The sequence below is a fragment of the Dermochelys coriacea genome, chromosome 3, assembly GCF_009764565.3.
Source record: "Dermochelys coriacea isolate rDerCor1 chromosome 3, rDerCor1.pri.v4, whole genome shotgun sequence".
In the NCBI taxonomy this organism is placed as follows: Eukaryota; Metazoa; Chordata; order Testudines; family Dermochelyidae; genus Dermochelys; species Dermochelys coriacea.
Genome location: NC_050070.1, coordinates 23841090 through 23864509, shown reverse-complemented (window position 1 = coordinate 23864509; position 23420 = coordinate 23841090). Strand labels below are relative to the sequence as shown.

The following is a 23420-nucleotide window of genomic DNA, read 5'->3' as shown; positions in this document are numbered from 1 at the left end:
CTAGACCAAACATCTTTAATTCTCATTTAATAATTTTTGCATAGATAGATTAGGTTCAGAGTGTCAGTCTTCATTTTGCTGAAAATTAAAATAGGAGAGTGGTTTAGCAATGTAATGGAACAGATTTCTGTAGCAGCACCCTAGTATGTTAGGGTCCTTATGTAATTACCTTGTGGGATGATAGCATCCAGTTCATTTTTAACTTTCTATAAGGACTGCTCCAGAAGATACATGCCCATGCCTATGATAGGCCTCAACACTACGACCTGAAAAGAGAAAAATAAAGCCTCAGGAGTCTGGCCAGCCCACAGCAAAGCCATTTGTAATACTTCAGGTATGAGCATTATTCCTTGGAGGTCTAAGTTAAGCTACACAATACTTAGTTTGACATACAGAATGTAGGTAAAGCTTGTTGCACTCTAACGGACTTGAGAGAAGATCGTTTATCACACAGTCAGGACATTTAGTCAGTCTACTTACCAAGCCTCTGTTTTCTAGGAATACATCTCCTTGCACAGAGAAGATCTGAAGCTGGCTGCCTAGCGTCACATATCACCACACTGCAGTGGAAGTATATCTACAAGATATAGAAGTCATGTTGTCAGAAGAATTGCAGTTGCTATAATGTTCTACAGATTTGGAAAGTCATGCTCATTGTGACTCAGCTATTTGATTGAGTTCTCATCTTGCCTTCCCCCTACAGTCTCTGGTAACCTCCAGGAAGGATTGTTAGTGGTAGAGACAGGTTAAAAAAACTTTGTAATAGTACTTGTTTTAAACAGGCATTCCAGGCTCATTAGTACCCAGACTGGCACTTAGAAAAGTCTGCAGAAGTGTTACTCACCTGTTCCAGTAGTGCATTTCCATCTTGCATGAATGTGAACATTTTCACCTCAAATCTCTTCAGATGAGTGGGAAACTTCACTCTTGAGTCACTATCCACTTTGTGGAAGATTGTTTTATGGGAGTCTTCTGCATTTTCACAGCTTGGAGAAACCAGAGTAGAATTAGAAGCCTTAGATTAGCAAACTACACATGTCAACATTTAACATCTTCAAGCATATATTAGTTAAAAAAAGTGGTCTAGGGAAGAATTCCTATCATAGCTAGCAGATGTAGCTCAGTGGTAAAGGATCTGTGCCACAAACAAGAAAGTCCAGGTTTGTCTTTGCTCAGGTTGAGCACCTAGTCTTGAGGCTCATGGGGTTTGTATTATACATCCCTGCTGCAAGAGATGCCTTATGTAGGAACCCCATTGCCCCTTTTGATGACTTTTCAAGGGCATAGTAACTTAGTTTGGAGCTAAAGATAAATTCTCTTCTAGTTTAGGTTAATACTAGAGGGAATCAGGGAGTCATTTCAGATTTTGGTGGGGCAGGTTTAGCCCCTAGAATCACTGTTACAGTGTTCCTAAGTTATAGCACAAAACTAAGTTTTTAACTCCTTTATACAAAAAAGGATTCTAAATTCTACATGCAAGTTGAGAACATATTGGCTGTAATCTTTCCAATCCCTAGCCTTGGAGGTATCAGAAACAAGTTTGATACTTTGTACGTTACCTTTAGTGTAGACAAGTCAGCTTACTGCCTCACTTTGTCCAAATGAAGTTTAATGGACTAAAACAAAATCCAGTAAGTGCTTAATAGGAATCTTATTTTGGCATTTGTGTTTATCAGTTATGTACATGACTCACCAATATTTGAGTCCATCCTTACTGGCAGAATCAGACTTGGAACTGCATTTTTGCACAAGTTTGATTTACAGCTATAGCTAAATACAATTTGTAAAAAAGCAGCCTTTATCTGCAGTGCCCAAAGCAGAGGCTTTTGATATGGGCACTAAGGGGAGTAAAAGTTTGTTCTAGAATATATTGGATTGTACCACTTTAAATTATGACAATGCACATCAGGCATGATTACTCCAACCAGGACAGATTAGGTGTTTCAGAACTCACTACCTCAAAGAATTAAAAATGTTTAAGCCTGAGAGAAACAAAGTTGACATACAGACTAGTGTTAAAGAGTGCTGTAATTACAAAATGCATGTGCATTGCACTTTGCCAGGAAACAGTGAGTAGCACCACCACAAGTATACTGGGGCAGACTCAGTACTTGGTCTCTAAGCTGACCACTCAGGAGCTTGAATGCTTGTTTAGCACAGCAGCAGCTCCCACTCCTGAGAGAGAAGGTACCTGTCCCCTCACTCCAGCTCAGAACAGAAGGCAGGCTCATAGTCCTAAGCAGTGTACACAGGGGAGGCCAGAGCAGTGCAGCTGCAGACAGCATGGGGAGAAGTGTGGTATGAAACTGAGGAAGGCATTGTTACCTGTCTGTAATGACAGACCACTGTGGGCTGCTGTCTCTGTCCTGGGAAGTGGTAGCCCAACAGTCTTCTAGATACAGTTCTAGCTGTGGATCTTCAGAATGGAGCAGTTCCACTTCAAAATACAGTGCTTCTTTTAAGTATTTTACCACAGGATACTCTATCTCCTTGTAGGAGTCAGAATAAGACTTATCTAGAAGTGATAAATAAGAGTTTGAAGTCTTGATGTATTAAACTAGCCCTTCTCCCAGAGGGATAGTTTTTGCCAAGTCCTCACCCACCCAGTCTCATTTTGCTACAGCAGTGATTCAAGGATGAGTACATGGGTGTGAAGGGACTGTCTTTGGAGACTAGGAATGACAGTGGTTAGGGCCCAGGAAGGGGATTTGCAGATTAGACCCCTCCCCTGGATCGACACAAAAAGGCAAGTGTTGTATTTATACAGGAGGAGGGGGGGCAAATTGCTCATGTCATCTGACCAAGGACTACAAGCCCTCCTTGATAAGAATTATATTTCAAGCTTGTCTTTCCATCCTTACAAAGGCAGATTACATAAGTAAGATACCATCCCTTTAGTACAGAATTCCAGCAGCGTAGGATGTAGGGTGTTAAGATGCCAAGAGAATGGCTTCCAGAAGTGACTACATTCCTAAAGAGGAACCCTCCCTGTGTACATTCACTTATTAGAAATTGGGGGTGGGATGGGTGGATTATGCCACCACTACATTTCTACACTTACAAGTTGTCATTATTGTAGTGATGCAATAGGGTCAGTTGCTTCCTGCTACTCCCATCCCCACCCCCTAGAAAAGCAAGCTTAGGCTGCTCAGCATCATCCTTACCTTTGAACAGCCTCAAGGTTAGAGCAAGAGAGCCAAACCCTGGCTCAATACTGGGTGCTGGGTTGTTTTTGGAGCTGTACTGGACAACGATGGTCTCATTTATTATATATTGACATGCACACTTCAGTCTGGGAGTGAAGAAGCAGAGTTTAGAGATGGTTATAATCTTTAGGTTTAATGAAAACTCTTCACCTTCTATTGTACAGCAATACTTACTGGTATATTGGTGTAGTGCTGCCAGGTCTGAAGTAGGAGACATCATTTTCATAGGTCATAAATGTGTTCTCAAACTGAAAGAGCCAGACATTTAGCTGGAGACCATTAACACCAAAAAGCAAGTCAAGTTTTAAGTTGGTGGAGGTACTCAAGTGCTGCAACAGCTACTGTAGTACCATATTAGCTATGGAGGCAAAGGTAATCCCTAGCACTCAGCCAAGGCCTAGTATTAGAACAGGGTGTCAGTTTCTTCAACCCCTAGAGAGATCATTGAGCAGTGTGCACATTAGTGTTGCCACTATTCACTAACAACATAAAAGCCAGTAAGTCCAGGTTGCCATATGCTGGGCAGTGAAGGGTGTCATGTGCCCAGTGACATCAGCAACTGAACTCTGTGGTAGTTCATTGGGACAGTATTCTGTCTGAGATGGTGCATGGTGTGAGTTACTTGGTAATGTTAAGTTATTACCAAGTAATCCATCCCCAGGTCTTCCTCCTGTGTAATTTACAGATGAAGTGCAGGAAGCATCCTGCATCAAAGACCAAGGGGTACCCATGTGCTAATCCTGCTTCAGCCATTGGATCACTACAGTAGAAGCAGTAACAACTGCCTCTGCTTCAGAGGCAATTGGACTTAGAAAACCTTGTCTTTGTTCTCTATGAAAGAGTGACCCGTTTTGCCTGTCAGATGGTGTGGCCATCCTAAACTCATGCTATCAGCTTAAAGTAGGCAGAATGTAGCCTTCAGTTTAAGCTTGAAGATGGCCAGAATCCTGCCAAGTATTGAGGTGGCACTTTATTAAGTAGAGAATAAAGTAGGTGGGACAGAGGTCAAGATCATGGTTAGGACCAAAGAGGAAGGTGGTATTGATTTCTGGAAAGCCAGCTATCAACATCTCATGAGTATGTTCTGCAACTTGAGCTCTATGGCTGAGCCAGCCAGATACAGATGGAAGGTCAGTGTGGTCCCTTTACCTTTCTACTTGTTCCACAGGTGTTCACATTGAATATGAATGTTGCACTCTTCTCAGTCACCGTAACAGGCCTGCATTGTTTGTCTCTCAAGACAAATAAGCTGGTATCCAGGTCTGTGATTCCTGCTAGCTTAACTGCAGTGATAGCCATTGTTCCATTTGGCAGACAGTCTGAAAACAAGTAGACCTCCATTGTCTAATTACATTCATCATACTTTTCTCCCCCCCGAAAAAAGCTACATATACCCCTCCCCAGTAGAGAGGCAGCATTACCAGTCTAGATCATTTGGTCAAGCATTCCAAGTAGGGCAACAAGAGATTGTACCTATTAGTTCTTTAGGTGAAAATCTGCAAGAGATTGAGAAGTCTGTCATATCAGCAAGAGTGTTATCCTTCATTGTTAAATGGAGTGAAGCAGTTATTCCAGAGGGATGAATATCCTAGGAGAGATCACAAGTTGAAAGTGTCTAATTATTGATCATCTAAGTGAGTTTGCCACACCAGGTCAGTTTAAAAAGCTAAAAAGTTGAAAGCCTGGTCCAGTTGTCACTGATGTCTTCAGTAAGACCAGTGTTTTATCCTCTCTCACGTGATACTTCCCCAGATGCACTATTTGCCCCCACATTTGATGCCAGATTGACCTGACCAAACCTCTTCATTAAGAGTCAAGCCTAGTACTTGACTAGGTGAGTTAAGCTGGTCCATGGCCTCCAATGCCCTGCAGAGCTATGATCAGACAAAGCATCAAGGGAGAAGCTACCTAGTAATTCTGTGTAGTTTTGAAATCCATGATTGACTGGGGTCCCAGTCAGAGTTTAGTGTTCTCTGCTGCAGAAACAGCAACTTTATGGTGCCATGTTTGCGCTCTTTGTAAGGGCTCATGTTTCATCAAGTTTGGTGGAGTACTGTTGGGATTGTTTATATTGAGTCTGAAGTTGAGGGGAAAAACCAAAAGTCTGGCTTTAGGTTAGGAGTGCTTCCCAGATGTATTTATTCTGGGATGAAGTTCTACCACCAGTGGTAAGTTATCTACAGTAACTCAAGATTTGTTCCATTCTGATTTAGCTACCATATTAGGCTGCCATTTCACAATGGCAAGTTTAAAGCAAAACATATGGGAGAGCTAGATGCAGAGCATTAGCCACCTACCTTCAAAGCCTCCTGCTCAATTGGTGCCTAACCCTATAGGCATCTAAATTTCTGCCCATGTACTGGCAGCAAGCTGCTTAAATCCTAACAAAGCTACTTGGCACCTACTTCATGCTAAAGTTCCATCATAAACTGAACTATGTGTGCCCCTTTCCTATCTTACCTGCAGGGACCAATCCAGTAGGCCTACTTAGAAGTGGAGTAGCTGATTGACCCTGCAGGCAACAGCTGGAAGGAAGGTTTAGTGCTGTTTTGGTACCTTATGTTGCAAAAGCCCACTGGTAGAAGTGGAAAAAAAAAATCCAGGTTCAAATTCCTCTGGAGCAGAGATTTTTGCTCAGCATCTCCCACACCCTGGGCTTCTGACTGTTGATTCTACTCAGGACTATTTCCCAGACTGTGGCGCAACCTTTCCAGATTTCAAGAGTGTCTCATGCCCCCTCAAGTTTCACTTAAGCTGTACTCTTACAAAAGAGATGCAATACAAACAAAAAGGTCAGTGCATTTGAGTGACTGGTTTAGTTTACTCATTTTACCATATTCTAAAAAAGGAATGAATATTTACTTATATTTCAGGGTAAATTATAAACAAGTCATGGTCTACAAAATTGGTTTGTACTGACTTCTAGTCTTTTGCAAAAATAGGCATTAGAGGATTTGATGTACCTGTAGAAGACCTGTGTACCCCTTGCTCTGAGAGGCTGTAGGCTCAGCATTCCAATTTTGGGCTAAGTCCTTTGAGAGACCCAACCCTAAGTTGCTTGCTGAAAGGGTTTCCCCCTCCTTCCTACTCTGACAGGAGTCTGGAATCCTAGCCCCCCCCCCCCCACCAGTTATAGTGGGTTAGACACCATGCACATTTGGTGTCTCTTTACCTCATATAGTACATGAGGTGCATAAAGAGGAACACGTATTGTGAAGTGGGTGCCATTGTCATCTAGTCCATAGTTGTGCTTCTGAGCAGCATCTGGTGACAGGCTCAGGTTTGAAATGAAGGGCAGCCAGTTTTGATCCACATTGCCACGAACAACTGTTAGATAGAGGTTATCATCATCACAGAATCCTCTTGCACTAGGCAACACTGCAACAGATGGAGAAGTGATCATTTGTACATGGAATATTAGTATTTCACCTGAAAGTTTAGGGCCAATGGAACTCTATTGGCTTAATCCAAATTGGACCATAAATGGGCCACTATTTGTCTTGGTCCTGTTACCTGCATCCTTGACAGGAGAGATTGTTATGACTGGAACAGTGAAGGTCTCATGTGTTGGCTGTACTATGAATCCAAGTGTGACATTCAGTGTATAGAGTCTAGTGTCTTCTGTTAAGTACTAGAGAGAGACACACACAGACAGAATCAAGTCATTTAGAAACTCCAACCAGTGGAGTGTAGCAACACGTGCTTTAGGTACTAAAGAACAGATACCTCTTTCTTAATGCTAGGCACATTGAATGGTGTTTCAATTACATAGCCTTTGCTTCCATTGGGGTATCTAGTCTCATAGACTTTGTATCCATGCTGAAGGGCTTCAGGCACAGTTACAGTTGTATCATCTATGGTCAAGTTCACCAGTTCCACATCTGGGAGGAATGTTCCCACAGTCACATTGACCAGCCTAATGCTGGAGTTGGTATCTAGGAAGAAGTAGTGTGGTGTTAGCCTTCACTAAAAGTGAAGTGTGAACTTAAAGGTTCATTCAGTTACTTACTGTTTGTTATGGTGGGTGGTACAAGTTTAAATGGAGTTTCTATTTTCTTGATGATGGTATGCTTGGTCACTCCCCACCTGTTGTCTTCCCACTGATGTTCCAAAAACAAATTAATGTAGTATTTGGTCCCATGCTGTCCCTCACTCACATGGGTCTGAAAGGGCAAGTTGTATGTTGACACTTAGTTGAGTTGCATGCAATATGTAGTTTCAGGAGCATTAAGGTGATCTGACAAAAGCCATTTATAGTGTTAACACCAAAAGATTAAGTTGCAATATCCTGCTTTTCTGAGAAAAGTGAGGGGTAGGTGGTTCTCAACACCAAGTGAGTCAATCTATATCCCTGTCCCTCCCCACCCCCAGCTTTATGTTCTTCCAAGTTTAGTCCCCTCAGATTAAACCTTCCCCACAAAGGGGTGGAGTGGTGTCAAAATTAGGTGGCAAATGCCTTGTGGGTTCCAAGGGTGTTCAACTCTCATTGAGATCAGACAGCCATGGTCAATTGGAAGACCTAGTTTCTGGTCATCAGGTGCTGTATTGAGAGCTCCCCAGGTCAGTGTTCTTATGCCCCACTTCTCAATTCTCCACATAACACCCTTTTCCCCTCAGAGTCCAATGTGACTAGAAAGGGGGCTTTATGGGTAATCCTCCCACCCTACCAGCCATTAGCTTTCTGCTTGTAGCCAAGACAGATGGCCATCCACTAACCTTGTAATAGCCACCTTCTGCACCTATGGGCATCTGGATGGTAATTTCATCTGTATTGTTTGATAGTACATATTTCCTGGAAGCAATTTCTCTGGCAGGGAGTTTGTGAAGATCCACACCAATTTCAACAAGGAGATCATTGAAGCTAGTTGCTCCAGCAGAGAGCGTTTGGAGGTTTTTTGGAACGGTCCATGTAATTGTGTCATCTGTATAATCCACCCCATCTTAATTTAGAAAGATTGTCAGGCATTTCCATTAGTATCAAGAGCAGTACTTAGGGGAGTTAGAAGCTAGGCATGTCTTAGTGCATCTTCAGGATGTTTGAGTGTTTAGCATTAGAGCTAAGGGATACTAAGTCTCACCTATAGGGCAGGCCACGGCAGTATCCACCATCAAGATCATCCATCGTTGCTTGTAGAATGTACTTGCTCTCACTGCAGAGAAAGTCACTCCTCGAACCTGCAAGAGTAGATGCTGTTAGAGCTGTGTAGTGACAGTGCACACAGATAGTGAAGGAGTGCACCAACCTTGACTAGCTGTGCTTCTGCAGCATTGTATGGAGCTCTCAGCAAAATCCTAGTGTCTGTTGTATTGAGTCCATAGCCAGCATTCTGAGCTTCGCTTGCTAACAGAGCCTTCCTTCCACTGGGCAGATGAAATACTACTTGCCAGATTGACACTGCCCCAGCAGTTGCCTGAGGGAGACAAACAGCTCAAGAGTTTTGCCATGTGTCTTTACTAGATGTTTCCATTCTCATTTACACCTGACTTAGAGACAATTGAGACACCATCTGAGATCCTTCATATTCTCCTCCTCCCCTCAGCTTCAAAAAGCTCATCTTGCTGTCCTGGATAGAGACAGTACTCCCTATGCTAGGGTGCCTATAAACCTGATGTTGTAGTTGTGTCAGTTCTAGGATATTAGGAGACAAGGTGAGTGAGGTAGTCTTATTGGACCAGCTTCAGAAATTGGTCCAATAAAAGATTGCCTCACCTACCTAGTCTCTATAAAAATCCAACAATTAAGCAGCTAGTTCACTGACTGTTTCATACTCACCAGCTCATTGTTTCCTTGTACTCCCTATCCACCTGTTGCATAATCAATGCATGGATTATGAATTTTGGATTAGAGAGGTCTTTATCTAATAGCCACTATGATAGTGCACTGGCCTCAAGATGCTACAGAGGCTGTGATATCAGACCTCATTTGAGAGGCTATTCCTATTTGTCCTTCACTTATCCTGTTGCTCTATATCTGTTGCCAGGAAGCCAGAAGAGGTCTCCACCTGTATCCTTCAATCCAGGAGGATATTCCCTTCCTTTTTTTTTCCAGAGGCTGACTCTTCAATGCATGCTTTCAGTATATTGCTGGAGTAGTTGTACACAGGAGACATTGAGCCAGAAGTAACAATGCTAGCAACTAAGCTTACCTCTGGAAAGGCTAGAGCCCAATCCTCAGGTTCATCTTGGAGCAAGTCTGCTGTTATCTGTGGAACATTCCTCCTGACAGACACCTTGCAAAGGAATATTCATCATTAGTGGGATGAAGACAATGTTAGGAACATTTGAGTTAGTGATCACATTCCCTGGTTGGGAGTAACTTTTTAGAGTATGATCTTGGTTGCTTGAACTGCAAAACAGCCTTTTAGTGAAGGCTGATGGACAGAGGCTGTTTGGCTTTTCTGCCTTTCACCATTTGATTGTACCCTTTGTCTAGCCAGTGCATCTACTTCTCAGGTTTCATATTTCCAGTTAGGCAATTGTTCTGACTCCAAAGAATAGAACAGTAACCAACTATTTCCATGTTATGGATGAACTCCCATACTTGGAGTTTTCACTGGCATACTGTTTAACCTATTATTGGACATTCAATGGGTGAAAAGTTCAACATTTGAACACCTAGCTTCCTAGAAATGAGGATGTTTCAGGCAATATCCATTAATTTATTGGATTAAAAGAAGCCCAGTTTTCAGGTGGGCCCTGGAATATTTGAATTCTATTACTACATGCACTGTATTCTGCTTATAAATGCTTTAGTGGCCAAGCATTCAGGTTCCCATTCAAGGCCCTATCCAGGACACACTCCTTTACAAGTTCCCCCTTCCCCATGGAAGATCAGTGCTTGGGATCTTACCTCCATGTAGTTGGTTTCACATACTAACTCTCTTGGATGCCATGGACTGTAAGGGCAACTCACAGTCTTCGAGTGAGTTAGAGCATTTTTCATATCAGGATTAGTAGCTGTTTTGATTTGTACAGTTATTGTGTATACATCACTCTGCAGAGACACAGGAACAGCTCTTACTCAAGATACTATTAGTGTGCTGAAACAGGTCCCCTCCCACCACCTCCTATTTGCTCAGTCCTAACTAGCGATGCAAATGATGCCCCATAAAGTAGTGTTTAGGCATTACAACTAAGTCATCTGTTTCTAAATAGATGAGCTCAGCTCTTGAAGGGCATTTTGCCCATCTCCCCAATCCAGATATTTTGGAGAAAACTTGGATTCCTTGCCCTTTCCAATAATCATGATACAAGAGTGAGTGCCTGAAGTTGCAGTGGGGAGGTCTAAGTTAGATGACTTTCATAGCTAGTTATATCAGGCTGCAGAGAGGGCTAGTTACCTGCTGCTAGCAGGACAGATATCCATCTATTCATATATTGGAGGGAAAAGTGTTGTGGCAATTAAAGTCTTCATGCTTATGTTACACATTAGTTTGTATTTGTAGTGACCATTGGTGTTTTTACCACACTATACCCTGAGCCCTGGGAAAGAGCTCTGAGAGAAAGCTACCTAGAGGCACTAGTTAGTAGACATGCAACATATTGCTACGTTACAGTCTCTTTACAAGTCATTGGAAGTCAGGACTTCTGTTAAAGGACAGACTTTATAACTAAAATACAGAAGTAGGGCACTTTAGATACAGTAGGCTTACCTCAATATGAGTGTAGCAGCTTATAATGGAAGCACGGAATTCAATGTTACCCCAATAATTATACTCTATTGTATAGCCACACTGTGCTGCCAGGGTCCCATCAATTTCCTGGGCTGTGCCAAACTGGTCTGAAAAGGTATTCAAGTATAGCTGTCAGAGTCCAAGCTACACTTGTAGTCTAAGCTTTTTCTTAGCCATTGCATGCAGAGTTACCTAGTTTGTCCCAGAGAGTCATTCCAAGGTTATACTGTACAATAATCCCTGTTGTAGACTTTACAGGGACCATTGCTTTGGTATACTTGGAAGGCCATTAACTGTAGCTGATTGGATCCGATATGATGCTGGCACATCATCCTTTTTAAATTCAGTAGCACTAATTTTACAGCTGTGATTCAGTGCCTCCATTCCTTCTTGGCCCTCCTCATCAGCTGCTATACTGGCTGTGACCCAAGGTCAGCCGTCAGCAACTTGCTAGGCTATCACACAGGTGAGTTAGGTACTTCGTGGCTTCCATCTTGCTGTAGTCCAATGCATGCATTAAGAAAACCAAGGGTCTATTTGAGACCTTGACCACCAGGCTAACCAAGGTAGAGTTTAGTCCTTGGCATTTACCTGGGACATCAATAGCTTGTTTCATACTATAGTTTATCTAGAATAGTGATCTTAATAAACCCAGATTTGTAAATTTAGTGGGAAGAGTAGGTACAGTTACCATGACATCTGTGAATAAGGTACAAATGAGGATTTCACAAAACTCATTGGTCAGATTAGCTAGATTAAATGGTTTTTTTTGGCTTCTCATTAGAAGTTACTTTAAATATTGTTGGTCTTTACAATGGGGACCCAGTGTAGATACTCTTATACAAGATTCTGGTATTAGAGACTTGGCACCCCAATGCCTGGTAGCCATAGGTTACCTAAACTTTAGGTATTTATAATTAGGACATGCTGTTAGAGGCAGTAGGCATTTTCAAAGCTGCCCCTTATTCCTCCCACCCTTTAGCTTACCAACAGCGGCAAAGATCAGATACTTGTCCTCAAAGTACTCTGCATTCAGTGCAACCCGCAAGAGACTCCCCAGGCACTCCGAGCTCAGGGAGCCTGTAGAGATGTTAAAACAAGTAATTAGTAACCATCACCATAGGAGTCACTTGGATGCAAGATGCTAAGTTCTTATAAAGCAGACTCCACTACTGAAATGCAGCCATTTCTGGGTTAAACAGCAACTCTTTATCAGTACATGATTAAGACCATAGCCACCTGTAGTTTCACCAGGTCAGAACACTAGAACTCATGTGCATCAAGGGTCCAAGACCAACTGGCAGATGGCACAGGGATCCTGTGGGTTCACCAGAAAGGGTCATGTAAGATCTTTACTAAAAAAGAAAGTAGGTCACACTAGTTATAATCACTGCAAGATATGTTCGCTAAATCTGCAGTTAGAAGCAGGTCACTCAAAGGTAGCATGTCTTGAGTGAAAGATCTCTAGATAGTGATGGGCTATACAATGGTCAACCATGGATATATCCCTATTGTACGACATAACTATTTTGTTATTTGACTTAGAAGGCTAATGACTTCTAAAGGCTCTGCCAGAGTTTAACAGGAAGTAGTCAACAGCAAGGGGAAGAGAACCCTATTTTGAGGTGAACATTAGAGGTCTGTTCTAGTATATTTGAGGTTGCAGAAAGAAGCCCTAGCATCTTTCACCTAGAATGAAATGGACAGTGGATTTGTTTCATGAAAGGGATCTCAGCCAGGCTTGGTTAGCAACACTGGAATAACTGTGTGAGAATTTTTCAGTTAAGTTCAGGCACAAGAATGCATGGTTACACAAAAATAAAGTCATAACATTCAAATCTCTAATCTTAATTTATTTAGATAAAATAGAGCTCAAGTGCTGTGCATAGTACAGGAGCAGTGGTCTAGGGTACAACTGGTAAACTGCTTGTGTGAGCAGAGGATCTGGGAGGTATTCAGTCATGAGGGGCTGGATACCACAGGGGGACATTTTAAAGTGACTCGGGGCTAGACTCAGGTGACCAACCACCACTGTACAAGGTAGATTTGTTTTCTCAATCTAGGATTGTTATTAAAGCCTTCTGTTGACAAGCTGTTAAGTTGCTGCCTTGAGCTAACTATCCAATTTAGATTCACTGCTCTCCAGGAGTTTTAGAAGCAACCCCAGTTATAAGTTAGGGACTCAGTCCCACAGACCCTCCTTCATGGGAAGGATTTTATACACAATCAATCCCACAGAAGTCAGGGACTACTCATGCAGAGCTACAGGAATAAATGTTTGCAAGGCTGAGGCATTAGGAGGGTCTTTCTGTCCAAGTGGTCTTGCAACTTGACAAGACACAGGATTGTGATGCTAGAGAGACCGACTATAGCTTGGTATGAGGGCACTTAGGTTCCAAGTCTCCTACTTAATGACTTGGAGACTTCATCCAAAGTGAAACAGCTTCACTAGGAGAAATTGAATGAGCCCCACATGAGAATCTTAAGTACCCTAAGAAGAGGTGGAGACCCCTGTTCAAGTCCTCTCTCTCACCCACCCTCTCCCTGACCCCAGGGGAAAAAGGGAATTGAGCCTGGGTCTCCCATGTTTGAGACTTCAATTAGGGAGACACTATCTCTTCCTCCTCCAGAGGAATTTCTAGGCAGGGGGTGGGGTGGGGTGAAGAGGCTGATCGATTAGTAATGCTCAGAGCAGGACTACTGCATTGATCCCACAGTAAAGCCAGTGGGCAACAGGTGGGAAGGCTATTTTGACGATCATGCTAGAGGTGCAGGCCTCAGCTGGGGGGGGGGGGGGGGGAAGAAACACAGTCAGAGAGGCTAGATACTTACAGCCTCTAACTTCTCATTGTTTTTTGTGCTCTAGTTTGAACAGAGCTAGTGCAAGTAGGTCTTGAGCTGAGCCTCACATCTAGGGATATGGCTACCCCCAGAGAGCAGTTTTATTGGGCCAGTGCACTTCTTTCACATGACAGTATTAAGTACTCTAGGCATAAATTCATGGAGTAGAGCAAGTTGTCTACTGAGACAAGAGACTCAAGTAGAATCACCACACCTGGCCAGTGCTAGTAGAAGCCACATGCCTTCCCTAGCACCACACTAGAGCAAGGAAGCAGAACAACATTTATTGAAAAGCCCAGGGGCGGTGGGGGGGAAGGGGAAAGGTCTGAAACCTATTTGTCTGCATGTCAAGGCAGTTAACAAATCTAGTTACCTGGCCTGTCTTGGGTCCATATTTCAGAGGCCAATACACCTATTAGGAACAACCTGAAAGAAAGAAGTATGTACAGATACACAGTTGTCTTAGTAGCAATTTCTTTAGTTAGAAAAAACTTAAAGTATTGCTTAATTCTAATTTAAAGCTTCTATAGATATGAATGCATATTTAGACTAAGTTTAAGTCTCCTCCTTTGGGGCATACAGGCTTATTCTCCTTTACTTTTAAGGAGTTTAGGAGACAGTCATGAGACTACTACAGCCTACACCCCACAGAGAGAATCAAACAAACACTTACCTCAACACAAGGTTTGGCACCATTGTGCTTTAGAGCAGCTACCAGCTGTAGCCTCTTTTCTCTTACTATGACAAGCAGACCAAAAGTTTGAGAATCCTGAGCAAGCTTGCAGTGTTTAAACCCCCAGACTGCGTTCTCAAGGCTTTGGATTCACAATAGAAAGAAAAGCAAAGGCTCCATTTTTATACTCATGCAAATCATTTGCAGCTGCTTCCCCAATCAGACACCTATAATTCAATTCACCTAGTAATTCACTTTAATGGTTAATTATATTATTTTCTGTGTTTCTTCAGAGGTGATTTTTGCCAATTCCTGAGTGATACTGATGAGGCTGTTAGAGACAATGAGATAATTAGTAAACTCCAAATGGAGGTAGTTTGAAGATCACTAGCCTTCAGTTACTTTCCTCCAAGTGAATCTCTAGTTAGAGCTGGCAATTCCAAAAAATCAGGAAAAAAATTAGTTTGAGTCAAACAGAATCAGAAAATTTTGAAGAATTTTTGATAAATCAAAAATGCCTGTTTTGAGTCAGATGAAACCAAAATCTTATATCAGTGGTGTGTGCTTTAACTGCTGGTCTATTGGATATTCTGGTATAGAGGTGTGTAAGGGGCTCCCTGACTCTCTCCTGCTGAAGCTGTTCTACTTTGTATAAATACTGGACTAGTCTGTGGCCAGACAAGTGAGAATGACTGTATAGTGTAGTGGTTAGACCATTCACCTAGCAGGTGAGTGCCAATGTGTTCCTGGATCAATGAGTATTTCGTCAGTTATACAAAGTGAAACAGCTTCAATGGGAGAGAATGAAAAAGTCCTGTTGTGGAAGATCTCATTGCTTAGTGGTTTGGGGCACTATCTTATGAAGTTGGAGATCTATGTTCAAATCCTTTTCCCCAGAGGGGGGAATAAAATCTGTCTCTCCCAGATGTGTGCCCTAGCCTACAAATTATAAATAGTGTACCATCACGGCCTCCTGTTCTGTGAATGGCATCTAGGTCATATTCACAAATAGTTCTAGGTGGACTGAAATTTCATTTTTTAGGCAAATAAACTATTAATGCAAAAAAATGCACCCAGCTCTGCTCCTAGTATTTGCAAGATCTGCATTCCATTAACATCCTCCTTACACTGTCTGCTTTCCATGTTGTGAATTAGGTCTGTCTTACCTTTGAATGTACTAAGAACAACTTGACATTACAACTTTCAAAAAAAAAAGTATAGAAACTGAGAACAGCTCACAAAGGCTGCAGTTAACTTTGTTTATTTTAAATTGGGATTTTAAAAAGATTTCCCTTTCAAAAAAATGTGGAGTGGGGAGAGTGGAGAGAGGTACAGGTTTAGACATTTTTGCCCACCAATTTTAAGCCTACCTAATTGCTATAGAGACAATGGCCTATATTTTCAAAAGGGATTGTAAAAAAAGCAGGATCTGTCAGCTCATACAGTCTGAGATATTAGTGAGTTCATGATAACCCCTGACTACTTTTGTTATATAGTTACAGTGCTATCAGGATCAAACTCATTATTTTGCAAAGCACTCTGGAGTAGCTAAAGAGCAAAAGACACTGTAAATTCAAGTCAATAACAAGGTAAGTCCATTTTTAATATAATCATATTATAAAAGAGCTTATTGGGGGCCTTATCTTTCAAAATTTCCATTATAAAATCTCTATATTCAGGGATTATGGCTGCTATATAAACTGTGAAGGATAAAAATCCCACAACCTGCTTCTGTAACACTATGGCTATGTCTAAACTTGGCACAGGGTGTGTGATTCCCAGCCCGAGTAGACATACTCACTCTAGCTCTCATCAAGCTACCATGCTAAAAATAGTAATGTAGCTGAGTAGCGACATAGGCTAGCAACCCTGAGTACAATCCCAACTGGACCCCCGGGGTATGTACTTGGGGCAGCTAGCCTGTGCCTCCACTTGCTACTACCAGGTCTACAGTTTTTAGTGTTAGCTTGATGAGAGCTAGCACAAGTATGTTACCTGAGCTGGGAATCAAACTAGCAGCTGGGGTGACCAGATGTCCCCATTTTATAGGGACAGTCCTTATAGTCAGGGCTTTTTTTATATAGGTGTTTATTACCCCGAACCCCGTCCCAATTTTTCATACTTTCTATCTGGTCACCCTACCTGCAGCTCTAAGCGTAGACTTAGCCTTTGTCTTTATCTTATATACAAGTGTTACAAGAATAGAAGGCTACCAGCTCTGGCCAGGCAGATCACAGAATCAGGCCAATTTTATAGATGATCTCTCATTCCCTAACTAGATAAATGGGAATCTCAGCATTGCCAGTCCTGCAGGGCTATGGACATAGTGGGTATTAAGCAATTATTTTACCTAGTGCCAGCTTTCACAACCCGGCAAAGTTTCCTCTGAACAGATGAGCAAGTCCCATAGAGACTAGGAGTCTCTGAGCCAGGAATTCACTCCATAGGTAGAGTTCTGCATGGATACAAAATTTGTATCCATATCCGATCCGCAATCTGCAAACATGGTCTGCGGATATCCACATGTGGATGCAGATATCTGTGGATATAAAGCAGATATCCGCAGATTTGCAGGGCTCTAGATATAAAATTTGGATTCGCATCCATCAGCGACCTGCAAACATGGTCTGTGGATATCTGCATCTGTTCTCCGGATGTGGATAGACACAGATATATAGTGGATGGATAGCCGCAGATTTGCAGGGCTCTACCCATTGGCATAGGTCACAGAAGGCACAAATGTTGTGTAGCATTTAGGAGCACAATTCTAGTCTCGGCATGTGAAATCTTAATAATTGTGATGGGAGTTATGCTTGCACACTGAGATGAAAATGTTCTGGGAATCTTAGGATACAGAGCCCTTGAATAACATGCAATATTGCCTTAGGAAACTGCTTACTCTAATAAATTCAAAAGATAGAACAGCCCTTGGATGACATGCAGTTCCTGATTATGAAGATTAAATTATTGCTTATCCTTGTTTCTCTCTCTCTTAAGGTTTTATATTGATGCCCATCACCATAGTATCTGATTAGTTTTCATGTAAAATCAATAGGCAGAATGAACTCCCGGTGACAAATATGGCATTTTCCTGCAATATCTTTGGAGTCCATTGTATTAAATCAAAGTTTATGTATTATTGTGGGCCAGGATTGCATGCAACATCTGTGTAGGGAAGGAGGTGAACCCAGGATATGTTACAAACTTCAGATGACTTTGCTGAACAATGTGGCAGTCAGGAGTGGACTTTTGGTACAAACAATGTCATGTGGTCTGCCTGGGGAATCTCTTTGGGGAAGCAAATGCAAATTCCCACCTTTGGGTGTGCAAAAACCCAGCCTGTGAAGCTATGCCTTGAGGAGAGGACTATTATCTGCCGATTATCTGTTCCCAGGGTTTTAAAATCAAAGGCCTGAGCTGTGTAAAGAAAGAGTAACCTATTTACAAGTGTTCTGGTTCCGAATCTGAGACAGTTATTAATTTGTAACCATGAGGAAAATCCAATTATTGGGTTCTGAAGGGCTAACACCAAGTTTGGGGTTAGAGTGGCCTCTGGTAAGCTTTTTAGCATGCATGTAGGTTCTTTTATTATTTTTATATGTTTTCTCTGTAGTGTTTTCACCTTAAGAATAACTGCTTGCTTATAAATAGCTGTGTGGTAACTTGTAACTACTGGCAATTACAGCTGATCATAATCTCTAGATAAAGCAAAGTAGAGATGGGGCAGTCCTGTTTAGGCAGTCTGGCTTGCTGGGGATATCACAGTATTGGTAGGGAACTGTGCAGCCTAGAAAAACCCCAATCAGGAGGGGAGAGACATGGGTCTCTGTTTAAGAGAGGTGATGGCTGAGAAGCCAAAAGCATAGAGTAGGTGCCCTTGAGGAATCACAGAAAGGGAATACAGGTGCAGTTGTTCTGAACTGTGTCACTCCCTACTAGACTTCTTAGATTATCTGGCTCTTTTTCCTTTTAGGGATCAACATTCTGCTTGGGTTAAGTTATTTGTTCATTTATTATGATTATTAATTTCCTTCCTCTTTTTGTGTTTGGTGACAGGGTTTGGGATAGAAGACAGTCACACCATTGGCACTCTCATTCTTATGATGCAAAGGAAGAGGAAGGTTTGGCAGCATTTTCCTAAAGAGGGTCAGATTGGCCTGCTCTGCTCAGGAAGTTTGTTCCAAGGCTGGATCCCCTCGACCAGGGTGTTTTGTTCCCAGCTCTCATGTGCAGCTCCCAGGGCTTGTTTCCTCCTGTAAATGTGTGAAGAGCATTGCTGAAGTATAGTAGGTTGTCATTTTCAAAGATATCCTCATGAGGGAGCCTAAGACCATCTTATCTGGTATCTCTCCCTCCCAGCATCAGCATGAAGAAAGACACATCTTGTTTCAGAATTTGTTAGAGTTTACAGTAAACCAGTTTAGAATTTTCCTTAGGCCAAAACTGAAGCTGTTCGATCTCTTTGCAGCATCTCTTTATGCTGCATCCCTTCTTTCCTTCTTTGCCTGGGCGGTGTCCGTTCGGATTTTTACCTCTTCAAGTCAAGAAATTTGCCTGTAAAGCATCATGCACACCAATGGTGCTGTATAAATAACACTACAGTCAAGCAAGCAACGTTTAATCATTGAATAGTGCAGCATACCCTCTTGTTAAAATGCACAGCGTTCTATTCATGTTCGCAGCATACACTATGCTTAGCTTCTCTTCTCACCTACATTAAACTTGATATTCCGTGCAGCTGGACCATAAAGGAGAGGGAGTGGGGGTGGGGGAGGAAGGGACACAAGGGGAGGAATCAGATTTCAGAGTAGCAGCCGTGTTAGTCTGTATTCACAAAAAGAAAAGGACAAATTTATTTGAGCATAAGCTTTCGTGAGCTACAGCTCACTTCATCGGATGTTATTTTGAATCACTGCTAGCGTGACCAGATGGTAAGGATGAAAATCAGGTGGGAGGTAATAGGCACCTATATAAAACAAAGCCCCAAATATTGGGACTGTCCCCATAAAATTAGGACATCTGGTCACCCTAATCACTGCTTCCACACCTCCTTCTAAACAGGATGGCTTCTTGCTTAGCATAACTTTGTTGTGTTTGTGGAATAGTGGCTCTTTGGGCATTGTCATTGAGTGGGATATCCTTGAACAATTCCCAGTTTTCATTAAATACTCCTTCATTAAGTTTGAGTCCTCACTTTTTCTAATAATTGCTTCACATTTTGGCAGAGTGGCCCTTTAAAGTTTCAAACATGCAAATTGCTGGTTGATACCCCATTCTCGCTGCAGAAAGTAGATGTAACCAGACCATGATCACCAGATTCCATTTTTTAGGTCTGTTTGTCCTGGGCTCCAGTGAGATTTGGTGATCTGTAACAGATTTGCACCAGTACTTCACCTTTAGTTTAACTGGTTAGAAGTTTAATCCATAAACATTTGAGGTCCTGCATTGTATATGATTAGCATCTTTTATATAAATTGCCATCCCAGCCCCTTTTCTGCCCATTCCATCCTTACAGAACAAGTTTAAACATCTATTTTAATATTCCAATAAAAGGATCTATCCCACCAAATTTCAGTAACATGAACCCTCCTTTCTTTTCATGCATGAGGATCTCCAACTCTTGTTTAGTACCTAGGCTCCTAGCAGTAGTATACAGACAAAGAATATGTTCCTTACATGCACTTTAGTGCTTGGATTTGTCATGTGCGATACCTTGGTGCTGATTTACAGATCTGGATGTTTGTGCCATGATTCCCCATCATCTACCTCCCCTTTCAGTGACAGTGTAAAGCCCTCCTGCCTACCTTAGCTGGTCATCCTTGAAATTGGTGCCCCTACTGAGATGGAGGCAATCAGAACCCTATAGTCCCTTTTCTTGTAGTAGGCACCCCGTGTTCCCTAAAACCTCCCCCACCCATCCACACCACTTTTTTAGCCACTGTTCACCTCTAGTATCCTCTCTTTGTCTTCCTCAAGGAACAGGAAAGGCACATGATACTCCTCTCCTTTGGCTCCCTTCCCTGAAGTCTTCCAGGACATGAAATGGTATCTGATGCAGAGTTGTGACTGCCACTGTAGATCGCCAAAGGAGAGACAAGGTGGGTGAGATAATATCTTTTATTGGATCAACTTCTGTTGGTGAAAGAGACAAGCGTTCAAGCTACACAGCCAAACACAGTTACAACAACACTGTGATCACCTAAGGAGTCACTCCTGTCAAACTCAGAATCTTGTTTATACTTGCAGTGGTGGCCTTAGTCTTCACTCCTGGAAGGCAGCAAATGCTCCAGCTACCCATCTGTGCCTGACAGAACTCCCTGTCTACTCCTCTTAGCACTGGGAATCCCTGATCAAGACTGTCTGTCTTCTTTGGCTAGTTGTGGATGCCAGCTTGTTTAAGTAACTTCACCTAAAATCCTCACGTTTAATGGGGTAGTACACAGCTGTCATCTGAAAGCCTAACTATAAACTTAGGGCTGGTCTACACTAAAGCTGTAAGTCGATCTAAGTTACACTACTTCAGTTACATAAGTTACATAACTGAAGTCGATATAACTTAGGTTGACTTACAGCAGTGTCTACGCCGTGCTGCGTTGACGGGAGATGCTCTCCCACCGACTTACCTTCCGCCTCTTGGGGAAGTAGAGTACAGATGTCGACGGGAGAGTGCTCTGCCATTGACTTAGCTTGCCTTCACCAGACCTGCTAAATCAATTGTGCTGATTTAGCTGTATGTATAGACAAGCCCCAAATCCTGGAAAGCTAATTTTATTGAGTCATTTGGAGACGGCAACAGCATGGAAGAATATGAACCTGATGAGGGGAAGGCAGGATGTGTTGTGCTGTTGTTAAACTTCAGCTAAAATAGCACTGTCCAATGTAGCCTTGTGGTTGGTTGTGTTTAGAAATGAAGTAAATCCCCTTTCCCCCCACAAGTTTTAAAGGACCCCTTCCAGTCACATTAGACGTTTATATTCTTGGCAGGGAAGGAGAGGATAAACAGCACACCTACTACTCCTATCTTTCACTCTAACAGAGAGTAAGTTCTCAGCAGAATGACCAGGCATCTTTGGATATGTTTACTCTGCAATCAGATGATGTAATTCCAGTACAAGTAGGAGGTTCTTGAGCTAGTTTTGATCAAGCTAGTTGAATAGCAATACAGCCAGTGTCATGGGCAGCAGCATGGACTAGCTACTTGAATGCATATACAATGGCCCAAGCAGACTTCTACTACAGCTTATATTGCTGTGGCTTCACTACTGTTGTCATCTGAGCTAACTCAGGTATCTCTATATATGCTGCAGTGACACCTATTTGCAGTGTAGTAATGTTCTTTGACTGATGTTCAAATGTGTCTGTGGGGAGGGGGGTATTTGTACTGTTCTAGGAGTCAGAGCAGACCTAGCCTATCTCGGCTGAGAGTAAGATTTTCTTTGTGACAAGATACTTCAGTCAGGTTATTGTAGAGGCTGTAGATGTTGTTGCTGGAGGACAGCCTCAAGCTCTGCCAGCCAGTGATACTCCCTTTGTAAGAAGGCTGACAGCCTTTGTCAGGGGAAGAGAAGCTCTACCTTGAATAAACGCATTAAGAAAAGCTACTACTAGGCCTGCTAAGAGTCACTGTCGCAACACTAAAGTTGCCCTGTACCATTTTGTATTACATGCAGCTCTCCTGGCTTTAATAGGCCACTTCATTCCTGGAGTCACAGTGGGGTCGATAACTGAATTCACAATAGTGAAGTGTACTAAGCTCAGCTTGCAAGGAGTAACCACATTGAAAAAATCTAGGGAGGGGAATGTAGGGTGCTGGCAGACAGCTAGGATCAGAGCTCTGGCCCAAAGCTGCCCAGCCACAACACACTCTTCATTCTTGGAGGGAATGAGTTAACTTCAGTTTCTCTTTAAAATATGAAGGATAGGGAAGGAGATCTCTCCAGCAAGGAGATCAGTGGAATTTCCTACCTTCACCACCAAGTTAAGGTGCTACTGCACCCTTAATCAAATACTTCTTGCACAGCAAAAAAGGTGGGGTTGGTGGCTAGGATCACCGCTTCCATACTAGGATTCAGTTTTGGTTTCACTAGAGTACATCACATTCACTTCTTTCCACAAGATTACCTGTTCTATTCCTCCTATCTATCTGGTTGGATTGCAGTCTGTGGAGATGTCAGAAGTTTGTGTCTAAGATCTAAAGTAGGCCAGTATTTCTGATACTTAGGTTGACAAATCACCCAGTGAATAACTTTCTGTGCTTGAGAGGCTCTACATCGTACCAGAATGTTTTGTTTTATTAAAGAAAGGGTAGGGAGTTCATTAAAGAAGTTTAGCTTTCCATTACAGAACAAGTGTCTTCTCCCTCTCTTGGTTACTCATTTTATCATTTGACAAGACTAAACTTTCTTGAACAAAAGTGGCCAGTAGCGGATGTTAGCAAAGTACCTACTTGACTCCAAGTGGCATTAGTTGTACTCAAGCTCATTTATAATCTTGGCTATGCAGCATAGCCAGAGAATAGCGCAAACAGAAGACTATATTAAGAACCAGCATTTCCAGTGCAGTGTGCAATTTCAGCTCAAGACGGTTTATAACAAATGCTGCATTTTCATACATTAAGCAATGTAATGGTTGTTTAGACCTAACGAAATTTGCTAGCAGAAGGTACAAGATTAATTCAAAGTGAATCCTGGAGCAAGCACAGTCCACAGGTAAGGTGGAAGATTGTTAGTTCCACTTGCTTCCCCTAGAGATTAAGTTTCTTGAATTGTGTTTTAAGGACTTGCTTTGCAAGAGTGCTGTTAAGATTCAGTAGCTGCAACTACGTTACAAGTAAATGCAGAGCCTTAAAATTAACATGTATGCAATTTGCATAGTGGAAGAGATGTGAGTGGAAGTGTCAAGAGCTCAGATGGGAAGGAAGATGAATTTCCTCCTCTCCAATGTTTTTTGTAGAAAGTGGCATAGTAACATTTGCTATAAATTATAACGCTACAGTTTTTAGGACTAGTTACCTAAACAGTAATAGAG

At 42.2% G+C, this 23420-nt stretch overlaps 1 protein-coding gene across 1 annotated transcript; it reads right to left on the bottom strand.

Annotated features, from left to right (window-relative positions):
- Positions 1 to 12: 12 nt before the first annotated feature.
- On the bottom strand, positions 13 to 14637 carry LOC119853920 (zona pellucida sperm-binding protein 2-like). Its single transcript, XM_038397577.2, has 22 exons — positions 14394 to 14637; positions 14094 to 14146; positions 11867 to 11959; positions 10859 to 10986; positions 10057 to 10200; positions 9353 to 9436; positions 8450 to 8617; positions 8285 to 8381; positions 7923 to 8146; positions 7216 to 7369; positions 6933 to 7141; positions 6720 to 6837; positions 6379 to 6584; positions 4680 to 4794; positions 4356 to 4525; positions 3381 to 3454; positions 3165 to 3292; positions 2326 to 2515; positions 845 to 986; positions 481 to 577; positions 170 to 266; positions 13 to 78 (listed from the first exon to the last, which is right to left on the bottom strand). The coding sequence occupies exons 1-21, from the start codon at positions 14414 to 14416 to the stop codon at positions 199 to 201; spliced, it is 2685 nt and encodes an 894-aa protein (XP_038253505.1). The 5' UTR covers positions 14417 to 14637; the 3' UTR covers positions 13 to 78; positions 170 to 198.
- Positions 14638 to 23420: the final 8783 nt, after the last annotated feature.